The 23518-nt window shown below is 39.0% G+C and overlaps 1 protein-coding gene across 1 annotated transcript; it reads right to left on the reverse strand.

Moving 5' to 3' along the window:
• Window positions 1-259: 259 nt before the first annotated feature.
• On the reverse strand, window positions 260-22557 carry LOC148353050 (G protein-coupled receptor 183-like). Its single transcript, XM_088352690.1, has 4 exons — window positions 22478-22557; window positions 21199-21284; window positions 6174-6338; window positions 260-3201 (listed from the first exon to the last, which is right to left on the reverse strand). The coding sequence occupies exon 4, from the start codon at window positions 3184-3186 to the stop codon at window positions 2059-2061; it is 1128 nt and encodes a 375-aa protein (XP_088208816.1). The 5' UTR covers window positions 3187-3201; window positions 6174-6338; window positions 21199-21284; window positions 22478-22557; the 3' UTR covers window positions 260-2058.
• Between the last annotated feature and the right edge of the window lie 961 nt (window positions 22558-23518).

Raw genomic sequence — 23518 nt, forward strand, 5'->3', positions numbered from 1 at the left:
ACAGTGAGACGTCCCTCGGCGCTCATCATAGCTCATGTGACCTTGACCAAAACACACAACTTTGAAATCGTCCCCTGGAAGGCCCAGCTGCAACTTCCCAATTCTTGTTTATCTGTTTGTGTCTGGTAAGCAACCAAATTTGCCACATTCATGCGGCTGATATATTTATGTATGTCAAATTTTGACTGTGTAAGTGCTTCCTGTCTTTCGTAATACAGTACATAATGCACGATTTGCTATCTAGTCAAATTGACTGTTTATCACTCATTGAGTGTTTTCCCAAACAAAATGGGAACAAGAAAAGCACAAAAATAACAACATAAACAAAAACACAGACAAGTTTTTTTCATTTGTCTTATAAATTTCTCATTATATGCATAAATGGGAAACTAAAAAGAAAAAAAAACAGGTGCATAGGATATTCTGTCTATTTGCCACAAGTTCCAAAACTCTGAGGTCCCCCTATCTCTTTCATGTGAAGCAATGCAAGAAAAACAAGAAGGAAACCATAGTTGCAATGAAAAGTCTAACAAAAACAAGCTTGTAAGACCAAGGTTACATAATTGAACTGTTTGAACCAAAAAAAAAAACAAAACATTTATTCGTGTTTTTTTTCTATGAAAGAACAAAAGAAAACAATGCATTGTAATATGAGCTAGGTACACTTGAGAGTGTGTGTAATTATGAGATTAAATTATGCCACTTAATGCCAGCCAAACTCCCCCCACAAGCCTTTTAAATGGCCAGCTCTGTGAATTGTTGGTAGACTGTCAGAAGTTCAATCTGTAGCCTACTCATTCCATAGACATGGAATTTTCTAAACCTTGGCTCTGTGCATAAGGGCTTGTATTTGAGACTTTTGCTAACCTAAAAAAATGGTTAAAGGAAAAAACAAATCTGTTTTGTGATATGAACTCTAAATGGTCAACTCAAGTCTTGTTCATTTCTATAGCCCTTAATCACAAGACATCTCAAAGGGCTGCAGATACCTCAGACTATTACAGACTATTATAAAACCTACTAATGGCAGGGAAAAACTCAAAACATCAGCATGAAGAAAATGAAAAAAATCCCTATTCTAAGATGACCAAGCTGAAATTGCTGTTCCAAGGGCATCAAAAAACAATGTACAGACATCATCAACATGAAGCAGGTCTATAGTCTATAGGTGTGGTTTAAGCCTAGATTCAAACAGTTCCAATGAGGTTGCAGATCGAATCTTAGAACGCAGAAGACAAACATTGTTTCTGTTACTATTACTTAGCCTTTGTTCAATAGCTCAGTGGATATTTTTTGACAACTACAAATAAAGACAAACTTTAAATTATTGACAGACATTAAATCAAATTTGAATGGTCATATAATACTGGTGCAACATAACTGTCTCTGAAAAAATATTTTAAAGCAATATTATTTGAGAAGTCTGAAGCATTCCACGATGCATGGGGTTTAATTTCCAATTACAAGATTTGTGGCAAATCACAAGAACTCTTTACCTGTTGCAGGTCTTTCAGTTCAGTGTACTTGTACAAAGTGTAACAACCAAAATCACTTTTAATAAAAAAAAATTCGACAACCATGCTCATATTAACAAATCCTGAAGTAGTTGCTATCCATATTTTACCTCTTGGCTTTCGAATGGAAGTTTATTTGTACACAAAGTGTAGGGAAATACAGGTTATCAAGGAACGCATTCCCGAGACATAGTCACTTTTCCCGTTAATGAGTATTGTAACGCATTTTCTATAAAAAGTACATGGTGTGTTAATATATACAACTAGGTTTCACAAGTTGGTAAACACATTTTCTTCAATGTATTTTATTGTGTGGCTATTTTAAATCAGTTTTAGGGAGAAAGTTTCTAAGCAGTAACATACAGTGATTGGTCTGGGGGGCATTTGACTTACTTTTTAAATGACTTACTTATTACTGATTTTCAAAAAATCGCCCCAGACTGTACACAAACTGGTTTTGAGAAATCGTCATTGAACCACCAATGTTGGACATCAGACTACTATAGCCTAAAAAGTCTTGGCCTTAGTCCTCCAGCCATCTTGTTTACACGTACAACTGTGAATTCCTCTGCATCAGCCTCTCACTGGCTGAGCCTGAAGCAGAACTGCTGAGCTGGATCTTGTTGCCATCGATCATGTCCTTGGAGGAAATTTCAGGCGTAGTCCTGGCAAGGCTGGAGACGGACATGCTGGCCTCCAGCTTCAGCAACTTCAGCAGCTTCCTCTTGTAACCCTTGCAGGCAAAGAAGTAGACAAAGGGGTCCAAGCAGGCGTTGAGATTCATCAGGCAGACGGTGATGTGCAGCGAAACCTGGAAGGCGGTGAGATCGGCGCAGTCCGGGCTGGACACCAGTTTGCGGACCATGTACTGAAGGATGTTGATGTGATAGGGACTGTAGCAGACCACAAAGACCAAAGACACGCAGCAGATGACACCGATGGCCTTGCGGCTACGCCCCGACTTCTCCGTCAGGTGATTGGTTTTCGCCGTCGAGTGCAGTTTTGAGCAGAGAATGGAGTAGCACACCAAGATGGTGACCACGGGGACGACATAACCTAGGAAGACTGCGCCAATGAGGATGGAGGCGATATGATCCACCTTCTCGAAATTGGGGTATTCCATGCAGGTGACAAAACCGTCCGGTTCCTCGTTAGTCATGGGCATGCTGAGGAGTGGGAGCGTCTGCGCCAGGACCAGCAGCCACACGCCCACGCAGATGTAGCGCACGTTGCTAACATTACGCAGCCGGGACGAACGCAGGGGCTGGACAACAGCAATGAAGCGGTCAATGCTTAAGCAGGTCATGAAGTTGACACCTGCATAGGTGTTGATGTAGAAGATGAGACCCGATATTTTGCACATGGTCTCGCCCATGGGCCAGTGGAAGCCCAGTGCGTAGTAGGTGATCCTCACTGGGAGTGAGAGAGCGAAAAGGATATCAGAAATCACGAGGTTGAGAGAGTACAAGGTGGTGGAGTTCATTTTTTTTAAATTGGGCCGGATGACGTGTAGTGCCAGGGCGTTTCCTAGCAGGCCCACCAGGAAGACCCCGCAGTAGAACAGGGGCATGAAGATCCTAGCATAGTTTCGGTGGGTATACAGGGTGTCGCAGGTGGAGCCGTTGTTGCTAGATGAGTGGTCTCCAATGGCAGGTGGGGGAGTGGATCCCATCTTGGTGTTCTGATTCTTGAAAGTTAAAAAAAAAAAACTTGTTAGTGAAAGGTGAAAATAATACTCATGTTGGGTTCCGCTTAGCCTCGTGAAACCACAGTATCGCACGTGGTCTGAAGAAGCTTTCAAAGAGGAACTAAGGCTAATTATTGCTCCTCTCTGTGAGTAAAGCTGGTTTCTTGGAAACAGATTTTTCGTGACATAATAAATTGCTGCCATGATTTAATTTAACGGATTCAAGGATGGCTCTGAACAAATTTTAGTCTACTTTGCAGTAACAATTTTACCCAGGCTTATTCAATTTGATTTTAGGCAAACACTCCAATGACAATAATAGTTGTGTCTAGTAGTGTCTAAACAATTGCCACGGAACCTTTTATAGGCTAAATCTTTCACTAAGGATATTCATTTAAAAAAATGTTGGAGAGTTCAATATTACATCTGTTCAGAAAAGTATGATGGTCAACTCTTTAATTAATCCAAATTTATTACTCTTCTCATGTCTCAAGTACTAATTAATTAATTAGGCTGGTAATGGCACGAATACCGATATGTATTATTTGCACTCGCCCAAATAAAAAAAAGACATATTATGGCTATTTAAGAAAAAGGGTATTTGATTTTGAAAACAAAGGCACTCATGGTGCAACACTGTAAAAATATAGAGATTCATTAAAAAATCCCACATTGATGTAACCTTTAATTTAATTTTATTATATTTTGACTTATTTGTGAAAATCACGAATTTAACTTTTTAATAAATACATAAGTAACTCAATACTTAGTTTTACAGTTTTAAGATTTGTTTTTTCCTTTTTATTATTGTTTTAACTTCTTGGGGGGTAAAATGATAATAATAATACAATAAATACGTTTTTTATTTTTTTTTAATTTTAGAGTAGAAAATTATTTCCATGGAGAAAGTATTTATGTCCTTTGCCGTAGCAGGTAATTTTTCTGTATTTTCCGTTCTTTTTTTGCAGCGTCATGCAACGTGGCGGGTACATACACTTTTTATTGTCATTTATTTCTGTGTCAAAGGTTTATTTAATGGACATGAAAATTTTTCAACACAAAGACCAAAGATTGCCTTCAGTCACCATATACTGTGTGCATTATGAACCCAGTTTGGTGATGCAAGGTCAAGGCCACCCTGTGAACTCTGAAATCCTGAACCATTCGCCTTATCGTCTACAACAGAAAATGCTCACAATATAAACCTTTAAGCTTTTCCTGCTGTTTTGATATCTTGTTTCCATTTTATTTATTTTTCCTCGCATGTGTCCCACAATGTTTAGATACCCTTGATCTGTACTCCTCAATGATAGCAGTGGGAGGAAGGCTATGCAGATATCTTTGCCCTAGTGTTATTGCACATATAGTGTCTTCTAGGTCCTCTTGGATTTGATCAAGATGAGATCAGTTTGCAGTGAAATGTTGTCCTTGCTAAAGTAATAAATGAATGGAGGCCTTATGATGGAGCTCATTACTATTTTGTATGCCAACAATCATTCTACACGTTCAAGTGTCCTGTAGCGCTACCCTGGTCAATTGCGGTTTGATCGACCTCAGCCCATTGCGGTTTAGTATCTGCTTTGATAACCTGCTAACCATCATAAAAGCCCTACTCTACGGTCACATAACTGGACCGAGATTTAATTTCTAGAATGAATTAAAAATATAAAAATACATTTAAAAACATGAGCTCCATAATGTCTTTGGATGCATCTATTCAGTAAACATGTAAGTTGTGTTGAACTCATGTCTTTTCTAATTCAAACTACAGATTTTCTTTACCACATTTCTTTCAAACCATTACTGTTATACAAATCTTGAGCAGTTATTAATACCATATACCGAAACCATAAGTACATAAAAGGCCCCTTCCTCTTTGCAAATAAATAATTTTCCGCGGGAATTAATTTAAATCACAACATGATCGTTTCTATAAAGGTGGGGTGCGTAGTTTGAGGTGTTCTTAAAAAAAGAACATATATATATATATATAATATATATATATATATATATATATATATATATATATATATATATATATATATATATATATATATCATTCCCGTTATCTCATTAGCTGCACCGCTTATCCTCTTATCTGTATTAAGTATGTGTTAAGTATGTGGGGGAGGAGAGTACTATCACACGCACGCACAAGGTTTTCTTTTAATTATTGGCTGAAAATAGTGAAAGTAATGCAAGGATTGTTTTAAAAATAGTCCAAATGCCCAAGAAAGATGAAAAAATATATAAAATACCAAGAAAGATGAAAAAAGAAGCGTTTACTTGAGTACATCTAAGAAAGACACGAACGTGTACACGCCATTTAAGCAGCTTGACAAAGGCTGCACTGAACATTTTTATCCAGAAGATGGCATCAGCAAGTAGAGTATTTTGAAGTTATAGAAACCAAGTTTAAAGGTGGGGTGCAGATTTTGAATAGGTTGTGACTGTCTGCCACCATCTCCTGGCTTAAAGTCATGATTGCAGCCTTAGGCAGCCTGTTTATGATTTGTGTGTATAATATCTTCTTTTCCATCTTTTTGGTATGGCTTTTGGGCTTTCCTAGAAGCAGGCCTTTTTTTGATGTCACCATTTCTGTGCTCTGCTGACAAATAGTAATGAAAAAATGCAGCAGAGACAAGCATGCAGTTTCAAAAATATTTTTTCTTTGATCACGAGGAAGGGCAATGTACCTACTTGCTATTTGTGGTCGTTGGCAGACTTACAAAAGAGTGAACACCATCGTCAAAATAAATACCTTAACTATTTCATAAATTATTGTCATCAAACACATTTCATTCTCAAACTAAAAATAAATTGTAATTGAGCATTTGTTTGACAATAGTAAAAAAATTAACTCAACCACTTATGTCAATTTGCCATAACACAATATGCAATGCGAATGTCTTCCAAACTATCTTGTGGGTCTTTTGGTTTTTATATCTAAACAACAGAAAAAGTGATCTTACCTCAAAGTTGTGTGGCGTCCTCTTTGGTTTCACCGCACATGGCACCAAGTGTCAGACACGACGAGGCGGCTTCCCTTTCAGTTGGTGCAGAACAAGACGAACTGATTCGTTGCCAGTGGCCATGGTGACAAAATATCCTGTTGTTGCACACACCCACACACAATTCTACCCACCCCACTTCGTTACCACCTTTCAACTACATCCTTACAAAAACAAAATATAAAAAAAAACAATGAAGGGAACGTAATTGGGTTTAAAAAAACTGTTGGTACACTTCTGAGAGGAAATGAGTTGCAGCTACGCAAGGGGCTGAGACAGACTTCCTATATAAGTGCCTGATAATCAAATTATCTTTAAGATTCAGTTGCAGTGCCTTTTTTAAATGTTTTACACAAAGATTGAATTTTGTTGTTCACATTATTCATAATTTCCTTTTGCTGTAAATAGACGTACTTGCATTGTTAATTTGTGTTCATCAAAGTTGAAGGCTAAATATATTTTGAGTGGATTAAAGACTAAATAAGAAGATTCCAACAATAATACAGAATTGGTGCATTAATTAATTGGAACCTGGAGTAAAAAGTATCATTAAAGCAAATGTTTCTATCCCTATTTTACGGCTTTTCCTCATTGGGAGTTGTGAGAAGTGTCCCCACTGTTGTGTTTGCTGCGTGATTACATTTTCTTTGTTTTAGAACTAACTTTGATGTTTTGAATTATGGGTTTAATAACAGTAACTATTCTGTGAGACTCCATGTTAACGAATATGGACCATTACCCTGTCACCTGTATGTAATAAAGCAATTGAGTATAAATTAATGGTATCTTTTTTGTTCTGAAACGAAAAGAAGTATATTTTGTGCTTGCCAAAAGCATGCAAAGCTATGTTAAACGATTGGTTCTGACCTGGTCTGACTTCAGCACCCACCATTCCACCCTAATGACAAGCTGTACCCCAAATCAAGAAATAAATTCCATAGCTCAAATGTATCCAATGAAAGGATTATGCTGTTTAAAGCAAAGATAGAAAAAAAAATATCGCAAAACAAAAGCCACATCAAGTAACGTACATACTCGCATATGAGGCTACGTCGCAGTTGAGTAAACTCCTACAATTGCTTTAAAATGGCATATCTAAGGAAATTCATAATATTAATAAAACGTCACACCTATTCAAATGTGTAGTTAATAAAGATTAGTACACTGGTAAAAAGCTAAAAATATATACAGATGTTCTCCTACTTACAACATTTCGACTAACGAAAAAAAATTTCGGTATGTCGAAAAATATCCGGATATTGCTGTCTCGTTTGTCAGTAGGCCAGCGTCTGTACATTTTTTAAAACCACTTACTGTACCTTCCAGCAGCTCTTCTATGGCAGACGCTCGTACACCATTTTTTTATATCACGGTTTTCCATTTCTACTTATCATTATCTTCCTCGGGACTCATTATTACAGGGAGCAAAAGGAATTATAATCAACAGAATCACAATAAAATGGGATAAGGTCCCTACCAATCGAGGAGATTGACAGAACTGGTGGAAGAGATCAAGCAGGGCATTATCGCCATCTACTTTTAAGAAGTGTTAGCATTACTTTGCCAAGTCAAAAAGGCCTGGGACCCACTGAAAACAGGTTTGTGACCCAGTTTTGGATCCTGACCAGCGGGTTGAGAAACACTGCTTTAAATAACCACAGATGAATGTTCTGAAGATTTATTTTTATTTATAGATTTATATTTATTATTATATCAGTGAAGGTTTGAAACAAACCCCAATTATTACTATCCATCCATCCATTGTCTGCACCGCTTATCCTCAGTAGGGTCGCAGGGGTGCTGGAGCCCAGCTATCTTCGGGCAGTGGGCAGGAGACACCCTGAACCGGTTGCCAGCCAATCGCAGGGCACACAGGGAGAGACAATTTGCTCGCTCATTCACACCTAGGGACATTTTGAACCGGCCAATTAACCTGACATGCATGTTTTTGGAAAGTGGGAGGTAACCGGAGTGCCCGGAGGAAACCCACGCAAGCTCGGGGAGAACATGCAAACTCCACACAAGAGGTTTAATCTTACGACCGCAGAACTGTGCTGCACACGCACTAACCACTGCTCCGCCGTGCTGCCCCAATTAATACTAATGGTTTCAATTTTGTATTTAGATTGAAGAGTCCATTGGTAATAACCGCTATAACAGACAAACAATTTTTTTGTGGTTACAACCAGTGCGCAAAAATGTATTAATCGGTGAGTTTAGAATTTGGCATCATGAAAGAAAAAGTGAAATTTGCATAAAATATACAAATATTTTTTTTGTTTCTTTGATATGCACATGATCATTTTCTTCCATTTTTTCTTCTTACTGGTATTTTTTATACTCCCAAGGAATGTTAATATTTGTATTTACAATGCATTATGATGCCAGCATTATTTGTTAATATTGCAACAACCACGTAAAAAGAAATACCAGATTTTATGCACTATTAGGTACACCTGATAATAAAGCGCACCTTCAAAAAGTAGTCATCTGAAAATATGTTCATATGTAACGCAATGAAATAAAAAAAAAAAAGAAAACTGGTAAAAGAGCTAGGGCTGCATAAAAACGACAGATATTTACAAAATAATGATTTTATAGAAAACAAAAAAAAGATTTATTATGCATTTATATTCTTTTCTATAAGCCACACCCTGTTATGAGCCGTACTTTTGATTTCTGTAAAATAAATCGTTTATTTTAGTTGGGAAAATACAGTAATCTGGTTATTCCAGTCATTTCCAAAACCCGGGTTCTGACCATAACGTGAATATTGACTGAATGTGAACGCTACTACATACAGGGTGTTCCCAAAGTCTTGGCCACATTTGAGGCCCCTATATCTCTTGATCTCAATGAATGGTACAGTAAGATGCCATTCTAAAGCCAATTGAACTACCGTATTTTTACGCCCATGAGGCACATCGTGTTAAAAGATGCACTCTCCATAGCTGGTTTTATTTCTGCATTTGTCAACTCATACAGCGCCCCGGCTCATTGGGCGCGAGTCCCGCGCAAGCACCTTATGACCACACAGGCAAGCATAAGAGTGTGCGTATTTGAAAAAGCAGCGGGACTAAAACTGAGTTCGGTCGTGATTTATTTAAGTATTGATTATAAAGTCAAACACAATGATATGAACTTGTTTGAGTTCGTTTTCTCCCACTTGTGTACCTTTAATTCATTAATCCTCAATTTTTTTTGCAGCTGCTCAGTTTCCATGTTCTTCCACGTAGCATAGAAAGCAACACCCCACAGCGGACAAAAACACGGAAAGGATTCAAAGGAGGGAAAGTGAGCTTTTGGATTTAATTCATATTTGGGGGAAAAAACACTCTTCAGCCTCCAGAGGCACAATAACTTCCATATTACTAGATTCGCTCCGGCCTTAGAATCCATGAGCACTTACGCTAACAATGCAGTGCGTCTGACGTCACGCGTCCTCTTCTGCGCAAGGGATATGATGGAAATCAAACAAGAGAAAACTAAAAGTCACAGGAGACACAAAGAAGTCGGATTTAGTTGGAAATGTGAACAATCTCACAAAACATGGGATTTCACCAAAAGTGTTCTAAGTTTTGACTCCTGCAAGGCTCTTATCCGTGACCTCCCATTTTCAGAAGCGGGCGCCCAACCCTTAGGCCACTGAGCTGGTGTTTGTCTGTCGCTCTGCATGAGAGAAAGGGCGCTGCCCGATAGGGTGCGTCATACAATTTGAAACCCGAACATATGTGCGCCTTATAGGTGTGAAAAAAACAGTACGTTTTTTGTAAGGCTATAGTTTTTGTTGATTCCTTTTAAGACCAATTATTAGCTTTTATTCAACCAGAAAAGGCATTTAAAACATGCATTTTGCACAAAAATTCGTCAAGGAGCCACAAGAGTAAAAGTTCATGGTGAGATGGAAAATTAATGACAGATGGGTGCTTCTGCACATTAGCTAAAAGAATAGGAAACCTTTCAACTTCAGAAGTAATGTTAATCGTAAGCTAATCTTGTCATATGGTAGGTGATAGAAACCATTTTGTGATTAGCGATTACGTTCTAAATCCCAGGAAAAGAATGAAAAAAAAAAATATACATATTAACCATCAGTGCCAAAATAGTGTATATTGTAAGAACTACCCACATTTAATATATATGTATCTTTGCACTTACACAAGCCGCACCTGTATATAAGCCGCATGTGCCCACACTAAAAAAATGTAACACAAACACCAAATTAACCCAGACCCAAATTTAAGTCCCGCGATTGTAATTGAATATCCTTCATTAAAGTACACAGTCCAAAAATCACAGCCGGTAAAATGAACGGAAAATGATACCGGTACTTAAGGTTTGATGCAGACCTGCAGAGTCCGGGTCCCGTTGAAAGTAATCCAAGGAAAAAAGTGTATATTTCCAAAGGTAAGGGTGGGAAAAATATATATACACTATTGTCCGCCGTGTCCACAAACAATAACCTTTACTGGTCCCCACTTCCCGTCAGCCCGCGTTTGTTACGCCCCTTCTTTTTAATTTGCCCATCCAAAACATATCAGAATAAGTGTCCAAAATAAATACAAATAAATATGTTACAAAAATATACAGTTGCAAATACATATTATACATGGTTACACATATTTACAAAGAAAGACGGTACACCGAGCGAGTTTTCAAAGCTTTAATAATAATAATATAACTTTCATCCGGGCAGTTAATCGTAGCAACACGCTAGCAACACGCTAGCAACACGCTCGCAACACACTAAACGGGTCTGTTAAAAAAACATACCGTACTTGTAAAAATCACGGTAAACCGTCCTCATCTTCCGCCTTAGAAAAAAGTCGTCTTCCACAGTGTCGGAAAGAAACTTTGTCATATAGACGTCGTCCCACGCTCCCGCAGCCCGACTCGCGCTGTCACTGTCGCTGGAACTTTCATCCACTCCTGATTCTGTACCCTCCACTCCGTCACGCAGCAGAACGGCTTTTCAGAACCGGTTGGTGATGGTGGATTTCTTGATGCTGCCCCACGCTATTAGGATCCACTGGCAGACTTGCGAAAAAGATGCCTTTCGCATGCGGCCAGTTTTAATGAAAGATTTCTCGCCGCTAGTCAAGCCAAGAAGTTGCAGTCTTCCTCGGCGCATATATTGCACCGGTCTAAATCTTACCTTTTGTACTCGAGCGCCGCTGGCGGCCGATGGAAAAATTACATAAATTGGCCGCATCACTGAATAAGCCGCAGGATTGAAAGTTTGGGGAAAAAGTAGCAGCTTATAGTTCGGAATTTACGGTACCTCATGATGAGGTTCTGAGTTTTTTCTTGCCTTCATGTAGGTTTTAGATAAGAGGATGGTTTAATAATAGTCAATAGTTTGCAGTAATCTGTGTTCTGTGCAGCCCTTTGAGACTCTGTGTGATTACGGGCTATACAAATAAACATGACTTGACTTGACTTGACTAGAAGATGTAATTGAACAATATTAAAACTCATTTCCTGCAGAGCTCCTGTAAATTGTTTACAAAAGACATTAAGGGACTTAAGTCTTCTAAATAACTGTTTAAGAAGACGACTGCACATGAAGCCGTACAAGCAACAGTTAGTCCAACGGTTGAAGGACAAAGATAAGCCAGCTCATCGTGACGTTTGCATTATAATGAAAGAAAAAAAGGGATTTGACGACAAGCTTGTTTTTAGCAAGGAGGCAACTTTTCATGTACATGCCAAATGTAACAAGCATAACACTCGCATATGGGGTACTGTGAACCCACGTGAGAGCATCAGTACGATTACCCAAAGCTGATCTTGTTTTGTGCTTTATCAAAGAAAGTTGTCTACGGATCATTGTTTTTTTAGAGAGCAACAGTCAATTGTGAGACGCACCACAACATGCTAGAAATGGATAAATCGAGTGAGAAAGAGTCTTATGACTTCATTTTCCCAACAGGATGGAGCCTCAGGGTTAGACAGTTTCTGAGCACTCCCCAGACAGATGGATTGAACGGTCCAGTCAGAATGCTCACAATCTCATGTTCTGGCCCCCCAGATCTTCAGATCTCACACCCCCAATTTTTTTCTCTGGGTATTTGTGAAAGGATTAGTCTATGTGCCCCCTAATTCCAAAAGGCATGGTTTAGCTCAAGGCACAAATAATATGTTGAATATGTTGGAACCATTGGCAATGTTATGCTAGGACACGTTTGGCAATGATTGTGTGTTTTGTGAACAATGGTGCGCACATCTTTGAACTTTATATGTAAATGTTGAAATTACAAGCTTTCTGAATTTACCAGATAAGTTTTTCTTTTCTTAATACTTTCCGAGATATTCAATGTCAAAATGCGCCCAAGGCTTCTGGAACACCCTTTTAAACTTGATAATTTGTTTCTTAACAAACGACTGATTTTATTTTTCCCTTAACATATTTAACCCGACAGTTACCATCACTTCTCCAACCTCATTCAATATTTTTTCAAGTTGTTTCTGATTGTTGTTGGGTCTTGACTTATTTGCTTTAGTTCAGGCGTGTCTAGTTCTTCTAACCTTGGCTAGTATCCGGCTCCAAATCAAGATAATCGCATTCAGTACAAATGTGGAAGTGGGAGTGACTGTTTTGTTAAGCGCTTGAAAACTGTAGCTTTACTATTCTAGCGCTAATGAGCGCAACCGCCGTTTGTTGAAAACAAGTCCGGCGGACAGGCAGAGGAAGCTCTCTGACTTCCTCATGGCCGAGACGTGTGCTTGTGACTCACTGGGGGCCTCTCGGACGGTCAGGCCCCTTGCTGACAGGCGGCACACGGCCCGCTGCGCCACCGGCACTATTTTTATACAACAATGCCCAAGGAAAAGTCATCAAATCTGTTCTCACACTTGCTCCCACCCCTTGCATTTTCAGCCTGCAACTAACGATGCTATAGTAGTGACAAACTGAATTGAAGGACATCTCTCCGAGCATTTTATGCTCATCAGTAACTGGCACATCCGGCTTACCCGGATATATATATATATATATATATATATATATATATATATATATATATATATATATATACCGTAAATTCCGGACTATAAGCCGCTACTTTTTCCCCAAACTTTCAACCCTGCGGCTTATTCAGTGATGCCGCCAATTTATGTAATTTTTCTAACGGCCGCCAGTGGTGCTCGAGTACAAAAGGTAAGATTTAGACTGGTGGGATATATGCGCCGAGGAAGACTGCAACTTCTTGGCTTGACTAGCGGCGAGAAATCTTTCACTAAAACTGGCCGCATGCGAAAAGCAACTTTTTCGCAAGTCTGCGAGTGGATCCTGACAGCGTGGGGCACCATGAAAAATTCCACTATCACCAACGGGTTCCGAAAAGCCGTTCTGCTGCGAAGAGGAGGGCACAGAATCAGGAGTGGATGGGAGCGTGGGACGACGTTTATATGACACTGTTTATTTCTGACACTGAGGAAGACGACTTTGATGGCTTAAGTTGTAAGGAGGAAGATGAGGACGGTTTACCGTGATTTTTACAAGTACGGTATGTTTTTTTAACAGACCCGTTTACTGTGTTGCGAGCGTGTTGCTAGCATGTTGCTACCATTAACTGCACAGATGAAAGTTATATTATTGTTATTAAAGCTTTGAAAACTCTCTCGGTGTACCGTCTTTCTTTGTAAATATGTGTAACCATGTATAATATGTATTTGCAACTGTATATTTTTGTAATGTATTTATTTGTATTTATTTTGGACATTTATTCTGATATGTTTTGGACGGGCGAATTAAAAAGAAGGGGCGTAACAAACGTGGGCTGACGGGAAGTGGGGACCGGTAAAGGTGAGTGTTTGTGGACACGGCGGACAATAGTGGATATATATTTTTCCCACCCTTACCTTTGGAAATATACACTTTTTTCTTTGGATTACTTTCAACGGGACCCGGACTCTGCCGGTCTGCATCAAACCTTAAGTACTGGTATCATTTTCCGTTCATTTTGTCGGCTGTGATTTTTGGACTGTGTACTTTAATGAAGGATATTCAGTTACAATCGCGGGACTTAAAGTCGGGTCTGGGCTAATTTTGTGTTTATGTTTTATTTTTTTTAATGTGGGTGCATGCGGCTTACATACAGGTGCGGCTTATGTAAGTACAAAATCAGTTTTCCACATAAAATGTGGTGAGTGCGGCTTATAATCAGGTGCGCTCTACTGTCCGGATTTTACGGTGTATATATATATATATGTGTATACATAAATTGTTTTCATATTTTTATTTCTATTTTTATAGATGACCACAGAGAACCCTTCCTAACAGCGTCAAAAACAAGGTTGGAATGTCTTGAGAATGGCTAATGGCCAATATATAAGCAATAACCTGCTCTTCACACATTTGCGTATAGCACATTGTAAGTGTAACCGGACTTGATACCTTTGTCGAGAGATCCGCCCACCCATCACCCCACTCTCCTTCTGATTTCTTAGGTAAGGGCCCTGTTTACAAATAAAAAGAATGCTAATTAGGGCCAACTGAGCCTAGAGTTTGGACTAAGAGACCATTTGATCCCTCTCTGCCCGTCCAAGGGGGTAAAGTAAACTGGGTGTTTTAGTGTTAAATCATTTCTTATTGTCATTCAAAAGTTAGTAGAATGCACTGGTGGGCCGTCAGGGCCTGCAAGGCCTTCTCTGCTGGCCTATTACATATCTGAGTTGAATTGAACTGAATGGAATCAATTGTCTTGGTTGTCATTTATAATAAGGTGGTAAACATTGTGTGCAAAGGGATTAGACATGGCACTCCAGGGTTAAAACGTTATGAAAACTTTAAAGAGAAAAAAAGAGAAAAACTTTCTAAAAGGCAGAATAAAATAGTTGCAAACTAGTGCTTAGACGGTGCCCTAAGTTATAATAAAAGTGCAATGTTTGTGAATGAAAAAGAACAGTGCATCATAATGCAATGGAAGTAACTTCTAGCAGAAACAAAATCGCCAACATAAGTCACAAGGTATAGATTTTCACAGTTTTATGCAAAAACATTTAGCGGCAACACAAAAAACAAAAATAAAACATATATATATATATATATATATATATATATATATATATATATATATATATATATATATATATATATATATATATATATTTTAAACTGAGTGAAGAGAAAGATATTGTGGAAAGCTACCACCACCCAGTTGCATGTCATTATTTTCATAACGCTGTGACAAAAAACAATAGCAGATCAGCATTATAATATATATAATATATATATATATATATCGTGGCAGTGGTTAGCGTGTGTGCAGCACAGTTCTAAGGTCTTGGCAACCTCCTGTGTGGGTTCAAATCCAGCTACCGGACTTCCTGTGCGGAGTTTTTATGTTCTCCCCGTGCTTGCGTGGGTTGCCTCTGGGCACTCCGGTTTCCTCCCACAATCCAAAGACATACACTTCAGGTGGATTGGCCGGTCCAAATTGTCCCTAGGTGTGAGTGAGCGAGTGAGTTGTCTGTCCCTGTGTGCCCTGCGATTGGCTGGCAACCAGTTCAGGGTGTCCCCTGCCCACTGCCCGATGATTGCTGGGATGGGCTCCAGCACCCCCGCGACCCTACTGAGGATAAGCGGTGCAGCTAATGAGATGAGATGAGATATATATATATGTGTGAACATAGTTTAAGTACAGTACCATATGTAAGCTGGAGCAGTTCTCTAACTTCAGATTGTGATTTACTCTATAAAATGAAACAAACTTTATATTGTTTTACAGAGGTCTTTTGTCAATACCAAAATACTTGAAGTACAGTAGCATAGGTCTACAGGACCAGTTATCTTAGGTTGTAAGTTAGATTTAATCTATTATATCCGCTTTATATTGTTCACCGCTGAATAATATTTTATTGTATTATTTACTGTTTATTTTTGTTGTACTTCAGTTTTAAGATACATCTGTTGCTAGTGAGGTGGACAAATATTACAAGGTTCAATGAGACACGTAAATGTCTGTTCTTACTTATTTTCCCAGGTAACTATAAAGTAATTCAGTCACTAACTCAGTTACTTTTGGGAAAAAAGAGTGAGTTACTGTAACTCATTACTTTTTTAAGGCCACGTGCCCAACACTGGTTAGTAAAGAGTTATTACTAACGACATACAGGCTGACCATGACGTTGGTAAATGCAACACACAGATAAGCACTCATGACACTGAGTAGATTTGTTCAACATGTGGTCGAGAAAAAATTGCAGAATTTGCACAGGAAACGACTGTGGTTTGCTCTTTCTTTCAAACAATATGACACTTCTAGACCCATTAAAATCTGTTTCGAGGTTATTAAAAGAAATGACATTGAAAAAAAAAAAACTTAATAAATGACTTATTTACAAATACAAATTAACCAGAATCCTAGAAAAGAGTAGTGTCAACAATAAAATCTTTGCAAAAGTGGATTGCTGTTGACTTTTTGAGTAACCTGCGACTGGCTAGCAACCAGTTCAGGGTTTCCTCTGCCCACTGCACAAAGTCAGCTGGAGCCTGGCTTGGACTGCAGCACCCTTTGCCACCCTAGTGCTATATAATTTAGTAGAATATTAGAGTTTAGACTTTGGTGCATTATTGCTGCCTTGATAATATTTTCCAATGCCTTCCAGAAGTTTTTCATTTTGCAAACTCAAAATCTGATTGGATAAACCAACAAGAGTTATCGACACCTATGTTATGCTACATGAGGCCACCACTGTGGTATTTATTGGTATAAGTTTTCTTGTTTCACTAGAGAAATAATCTAAAAAAAAAATCATATTTCAACTCATATTTAAGATAATGTGTTAAATATTGGTTAGCGCAAAGCCCCAGTGCAGAAGTCCAGGGTTCAATTACATCTACTGCACCCTCCCTGTGTGGAGTTTGCGAGTTCTCGTCATGCTTGAATGGGTTTCCTCTGGGCACTCCAGTGTCCTCACACATTCCAAAAATATGCACGTCAGGTTAATGGGCCTGTCCAATTTGTTCCTAGTTGTGAATGAGCAAGTGACTTGTCTGTCTCAGTGTGCCCTGAGTTCATGGTGTCCCCTGCCCGTTGCCCAAAGTCAGATAGGATGGGCTCCAGCACCCAGTGACCCCAGTCAGGATAAGCGGTGTAGGGAATGGATGGATGTTTGTTTAAGATGTAGTATTTAAATAAAAGACAATACCTAAATGTGCAAATTGATCTGCCAGTGGAACAATAACTTGCTCATTGAAAATAGTTTTGCCCATTCTAAGTACATTTTGTCTCATATTACTTTATTTGTAATTATTTTGTTAGTAGAAGGGTGCAATGCTTGCTCACCTCAAATGCCTTTAGAAACAAAGGTAAAGAATGAATGTACAGGTATGGTAATGAATACCCTCAGACACTATTGGGGGAAATAGTGCTATGCTCTGACACAAATGAGGCATTGCATCTTAATGTTCAGAAGCAGAAAGTGTGCTGGTCTTACTAGAAAGCACACACAAACACCTGTGCGTGAGAGTGTACAGGGACAGTCCATGAGGAAGTGGCATTGGTATTCACCACAAAAAAACTTTTTTTTTTTTTTTCAAAACAATTTTAAACCTTTGATACAGTTAAATATGGAAGTGTACTTCATTATTGCTCATGCACACCACACAGACTACAAACACTCCTGTTCTTCAGTTTTTTAAGGGACTGTGTTTTCTAAATATTTTCTGTCCTTATCCATCCATCCATTATCTGCCCCGCTTATCCTCAGTAGGGTCGGAGGGGTGCTGGAGCCCATCCCAGCTATCTTCAGGCACTGGGCAGGGGACACCGTGCACTGGTTGCCAGCCAGTCGTATGGCAATTTTCTGTCCTTATTAAATTAATATTTTAATTTTCTGATTTTTGAGGGGAATCATTTTGAGGCACAGTGAGTGAGCTGTTAACGCATCTCTCTCACATTTCAGAGATCCTTGGTTCAACATACGCACGCACACACGCGCACGCATCCCCCCCCACACACACACACACACGCCTTGTAGTAATGTTTTCTTTCTTTTTTATTTTGTATTTTTATTTTCTGCCAGTTAAGTCGGCTCAAGTCAGGTTTATTTGTATAGCCCTTAATCACAAGGAGTCTGGAAGGTCTGCCCAGACCACAGATTATTGCAAATCACAGACTGTTATTACACCATCCCTTGATCTAAAACCTACATGAGGGCAAGGAAAAAAAGAAAAACCTTAAAATGAGGAAAATGAAGAAACCTTGAGAAGGGACCGCATATAAGGTAATCCCACATCCAGGATGACCAGGTTGCAATGGATGTTGTAATAACGATTAATACACAGATATCATCAACAGGAAATATAGGTCATTCAAAGATATAGAATAGAAACGTGTTTTAAGACTAGATTTAAACAGTTCGACTGAGGTTGCAGATCAAATCTCAGGGGGAAGAGCATTCCACAAAACGTATTGCCTTTGCAACATCCATTGCAGCCTGGTCATCCTGGAAGGGGGATTAGCTTATGCGTTGTTTCTCATTTTTCCCCATCCAAGGATTTTTTGAGTTTTTCCTTGCCCTCATGTGGGTTTTAGATCAGGTGGTGTTGTCATGGTGATATGCAGTCTTTCAAAGTTGTGATTAAGGCCTATATAAATAAATGTGACTTGAAGCAGGGTGGATTAGTGTTTAACACACTTATCTGACGGTTCAGAGTTCCTGTGTTTGAGTTTGCATGTTCTCCTCGGACCTTTTTAGGTTTTCTCCGGGCACTCCGGTTTTCTCTGAGGTACCATAAACACAGTGATTTGTGAGACAAAGTGGAATTGTTGTCTGTGTCTGTGAGCCCTGTGAGTTGCTGGCTAGATCGGTCTATCACAGGGGTCTCCAATGTGGTGCCCGCGAGCACCAAGTAGCCCCTGAAAACACCCGAAGACGTCACTGGATAGTGACGTCATGCTCTTCGCTGCAGTTTTTTTTAGTTTCTATTTGCTGGTGAGATTTAGGTTAAGCTTATCTTTTTTGATCTTTATAGTCAAGTCACGTTTATTTGTATTCTCCTTAATCACAAGGACTTCCCAGACCACAGAATGTCAATGCCTAATGTGTAGCTATGTTTTTCAGTACTATACTTTATCATTCAGCCCGCTTTGTAACGTTATAGAGCATATTATTTTATTAAACGTTTATTTTTCAGTTTCAAAACAATACAGGTTTCTTATATGATCCTTAAACATACTTATATAAACCGTAAACATACATTCCATACAAAATATAGTACTGAAGCAACTTACAAACAAATTCAACTTCTGAACGATCGTCAGGAACCTCGGTCGTGAGAAGAGCAGCGTCTTTCCAGTCCGAACCCCCAAAAATATGAAAAAAATAAGAGATTATTTGAGCATGTCATAAAACAGTCTATGGGCAGCACAGCGGCGCAGTGGTTAGCGCATGTGCGGCACAGTTCAGAGGTCATGGGATAAAACCTTCCTGTGAGGATTTTGCATGTTCTCCCCGTGCCTGCGTGGGTTTCCTCCGGGTACTCCGGTTTCCTTCCACATTCCAAAAACATGCATGTCAGGTTAATTGGCCGGTCCAAATTGTCCCTGGGTGTGATTGAGCGAGTAATGACTTGACTTGAGTTGTCTGTCTCTGTGTGCCCTGCAACTGGCTGGCAACCAGTTCAGGGTGTTCCCTGCCCACTGCCCGAAGATAGGTGGGATGGGCTCCAGCACGCCCCCCGACCCTACTGAGAATAAGCGGTGCAGATAATGGATGGATGGATTGATGAAAACGGCAATGATGACACAAGCCAGGAGATGGCAGTAGCGGGTAAAAAAGTTCTAATTTCGTCCAGCTCGTTTAGTATAAGTAAATGTGCATTATTCATTAACAACAGTTATGAATTGAATGTTAGTATATAATAGACTGAAGGTTAATTGATGCAAATTTCAATAAAGTGTAACTGAAAATCTTTTAAATGATCCCTCAGTCAAGTAACTAACTGAAGCAAATGAACCTGCCGTCTAACTTAAACCAAATACCCAATAAAACAAATAATTTCACCCAAACAACATTATACTTTCACACGGATAAAAACGGTCATCTGGTAAGTTTCCATCACAGAACCGAAGTGTGGAATGTCCAGCTGCGGTCAATCCAGATTTACTTGGAAACCCTGCTGACAAACAAACAAAACTTCTCTGAGCTAGCCAATGTGATTACTTTACTCCAGCTTGAATGAGTAAAGAGATCACAAATAGGAGGTGTGATTTAGCATCACGTCCAGCTTTGTCACTGGTGTAATCCAAATAGATGGCCACCGGATCGGCAAAAGGTCAAACAGTCAGCTGTGGTTATCGCCCGTACTACTTAGGTCGCGTTGGGGTAATACAAGTTTATTTACTGCACTTCATCCACAGAGATTTGTATGTAATATTATTGCATTTCTGCTATTTTACTACAGTTAAGTAATACACAAAGTAATGAGGTCAGATGAACCACTTTGTAATGTGTGCGGTTTGTCTTTCTAGGCTGATGAGCGCGTGACGTGAATGGTTTCAGGAAATTAAAAGTGACGACCCAGCGTGGAACGAGCACGGAAGTCACTTCTCAGAAATATGACCTTTCTATGTTGGCTAAGGCAGGGGTGGGCTTCCAGCGTAGGGGGTCAGGTCAGGAAGGTGATTTGATGGGAATTAAACAATGATAGTCAATGGAGAAAACGTGTGGCCCCAGACTGTATTTCCTCCCCAGAGGGTGTATCCTTTTAAAGGGACTCTTGTGGTGGAGGTGGAGTGGTCCGCTGAGTTGCTGACCCAAAATGGAATTGACTTGTGGCGAGCACAACATGTGTGCAGACGACAGCATGGTTCTACAAACCCTGCCTAGACAAATTTGGGATGTTTTTTTTCTCCCTCTTCTAGAGTACATCGCGTGCGAAGCAGCTCGGTTGTTGCCATATTACAACATTGTCACTTTTTGATGGGGGTGGATCTGCTAGGTTGGATTTGGCAGAAGTTACAGATCATCCACTTACCTTTTTTAGGTATCTGGATCCGAGCTGTCGAGGAAACCATGCTTCCATTGCAGAGACGTGCGGTGTGGTTTGTGTCCGGTGAAGCACTGTCATATATACAAATAAAATAGCTTACATCTCATTCAACATTTAATTGACAGAGCAAGAAAGCTATGGAACGTTTTCTTATGATGTCACATGCATACTCGGATGACGACAGTCAGCCATATTGGTTGGGTCCCACACACTCGGTTTGATGTTATAATGGTCTTCACTAATTTTTACGGATGTTCAAATGAAAGAAACATGTATAAGGCAGTGTTTCTCTTTGAGTTTACCATTATTTTCTAAGTACTTATTAAAACTGATCCAATATGGTGGTGTGCACAGACACAGATGCTCTTGGCTCTCCCACACAAAATAGGACTAAATGGTTGTGTTTGGACTCTATTCACACATACAACTGCATTACCTCACTACACCCGACAGGAGCTTGTTGACATTGGTTACCGACATTGATACAACATCACCAACGAGTTGGCTGGACCAGCTTTTGAAGAGAAAGCAAAAGCAACTGCTTCGGTTATGTAACAACTCTCACAACTACAAGCAGAGTTGAGCGCAAAATCACCAATGGCAGATCCATTACCCATGAAATGGATAACATGGAGCTACATCTTGGGAAAAACCGACTGTCATATTTAATTTACACGGAGACCTGGCTCAACACAAAGTTAGCGTGCAGCTAGCCGGCTGCTTTCTTTATCACTACTTGCACTGAATTTTGTTGTACCTTCGTATAATGACAATAAAGACGATTAATTAATTTATTCTTTCATTCTGTTACCTAGTGAGTGGAGGCCAGAGCAATAACCTTACTTCCAATGCAGCCTTCGGTTATGGTGGATATGCGCCATAAACCCGAAGCGATAACAGCTAAACTAGAGCTTTGAACGCCATATTTACAAAGTCAATCACAATAAAATCAGAACCGAAACAGTAATGCCTCATTGTTAGCAGGGGTCGCATTCTGAAAACGTCCCGCATAGTCAAAACCAGCAAAGTAAGAACACATTCATCCCACGGGCTCAAGTATGTTTTGATCAACAAATAAAAAAATTGTACTTTGTAAATATTTTTGTTCATTTTTACAAATAACTTCTCTACTGTCAAATTATGATTTAAAAAAAAATGTTCTCTATGTTTTATCGCAAAACTGTATGGATAAACGACCCAAATCACTTTACATTACATTATACTTCAGCGCCATCATGTGACTATTATGGACAACTGCATTTACCTTCCAGGTCTGTCCTAAAGACACTATATACATATTTTCATTTCAAACATTTTGGAAAAAGCACCAGCCATTAGGAAGCGCCAAAGGGCCACATGTGCTTCCAGAGCAAGTTTAGCGGGTGGAAGGTTCAACTTTTTTGTGATAGGAAGCAACTTCATCTGTCTAGCCAATCAGAATGCAGGACAAAATGTACAATAAAAATCCAGGAAGTAGCGAAACCGGAATCACTTTTTTTTTTTTTTTTAATAAAACTGCTAGATTGACAATTGTATAAAACACCCTCTTATTTAAATGAAAAGGTTCTTCGTTTTAGACGATTACAAAAATAAACCTATTTATACAATTAGCCACATTAACAACAAAATATTAATACAAATGTAAGGAATAACCAACAACTTAACAGCTCAAATGGAATAAAAAGCTACAACTAATCAAGTATACTAAACTAAGTTGAAACCAAACTAATTTAAAAGCTCTAAATGTATCAATCTTCATGAGACTTTCAAAATTATGTAAGAAGCTAAACTGGATCACTTTACCAGACAAGATTTTAAAATAATTTGTTCTCAAACTATCAACAGACTATGATGTGATTATAAAACCAACCAATCCATTTTAAAGAGATCTTTTTCTATGTTTACTTTATGTAAAATGTTGTTTAGTGGTGTCAAGGTGTGTTATGTGCATATGGTGGATGCAGTACAGTGTATACCCAATGTCATTCCTAAATCACATGTCACAAGCTTAAGAATAAATAATGTTCTTGTCAGGTTAGAAAAAGAAGTAAATTTTAAGAAAATAAAGTTCTATATATCATTTTGTACTTTATTGTATGAAAAAACGATGAGAAAATATCAGTATGCGATAAGAAGAGTGAATTCAATCTGTTCACCACTAGGGGGCAGACAACCCCAAGGAATTGCACAGATAGAGAGATAGATGGATAGAGGGATAAATGGATACATGGATAAACAGTGGCACTCAACCTTTTTTTTTTATTTTGTGGCGTACGACCTGAAAAAAGTTGAAAGACTTAAAAAT

This window comes from Urocampus carinirostris, chromosome 14 (assembly GCF_059441175.1).
Source record: "Urocampus carinirostris isolate Australia breed hairy pipefish chromosome 14, RoL_Ucar_1.0, whole genome shotgun sequence".
Classification (NCBI taxonomy): Eukaryota; Metazoa; Chordata; class Actinopteri; order Syngnathiformes; family Syngnathidae; genus Urocampus; species Urocampus carinirostris.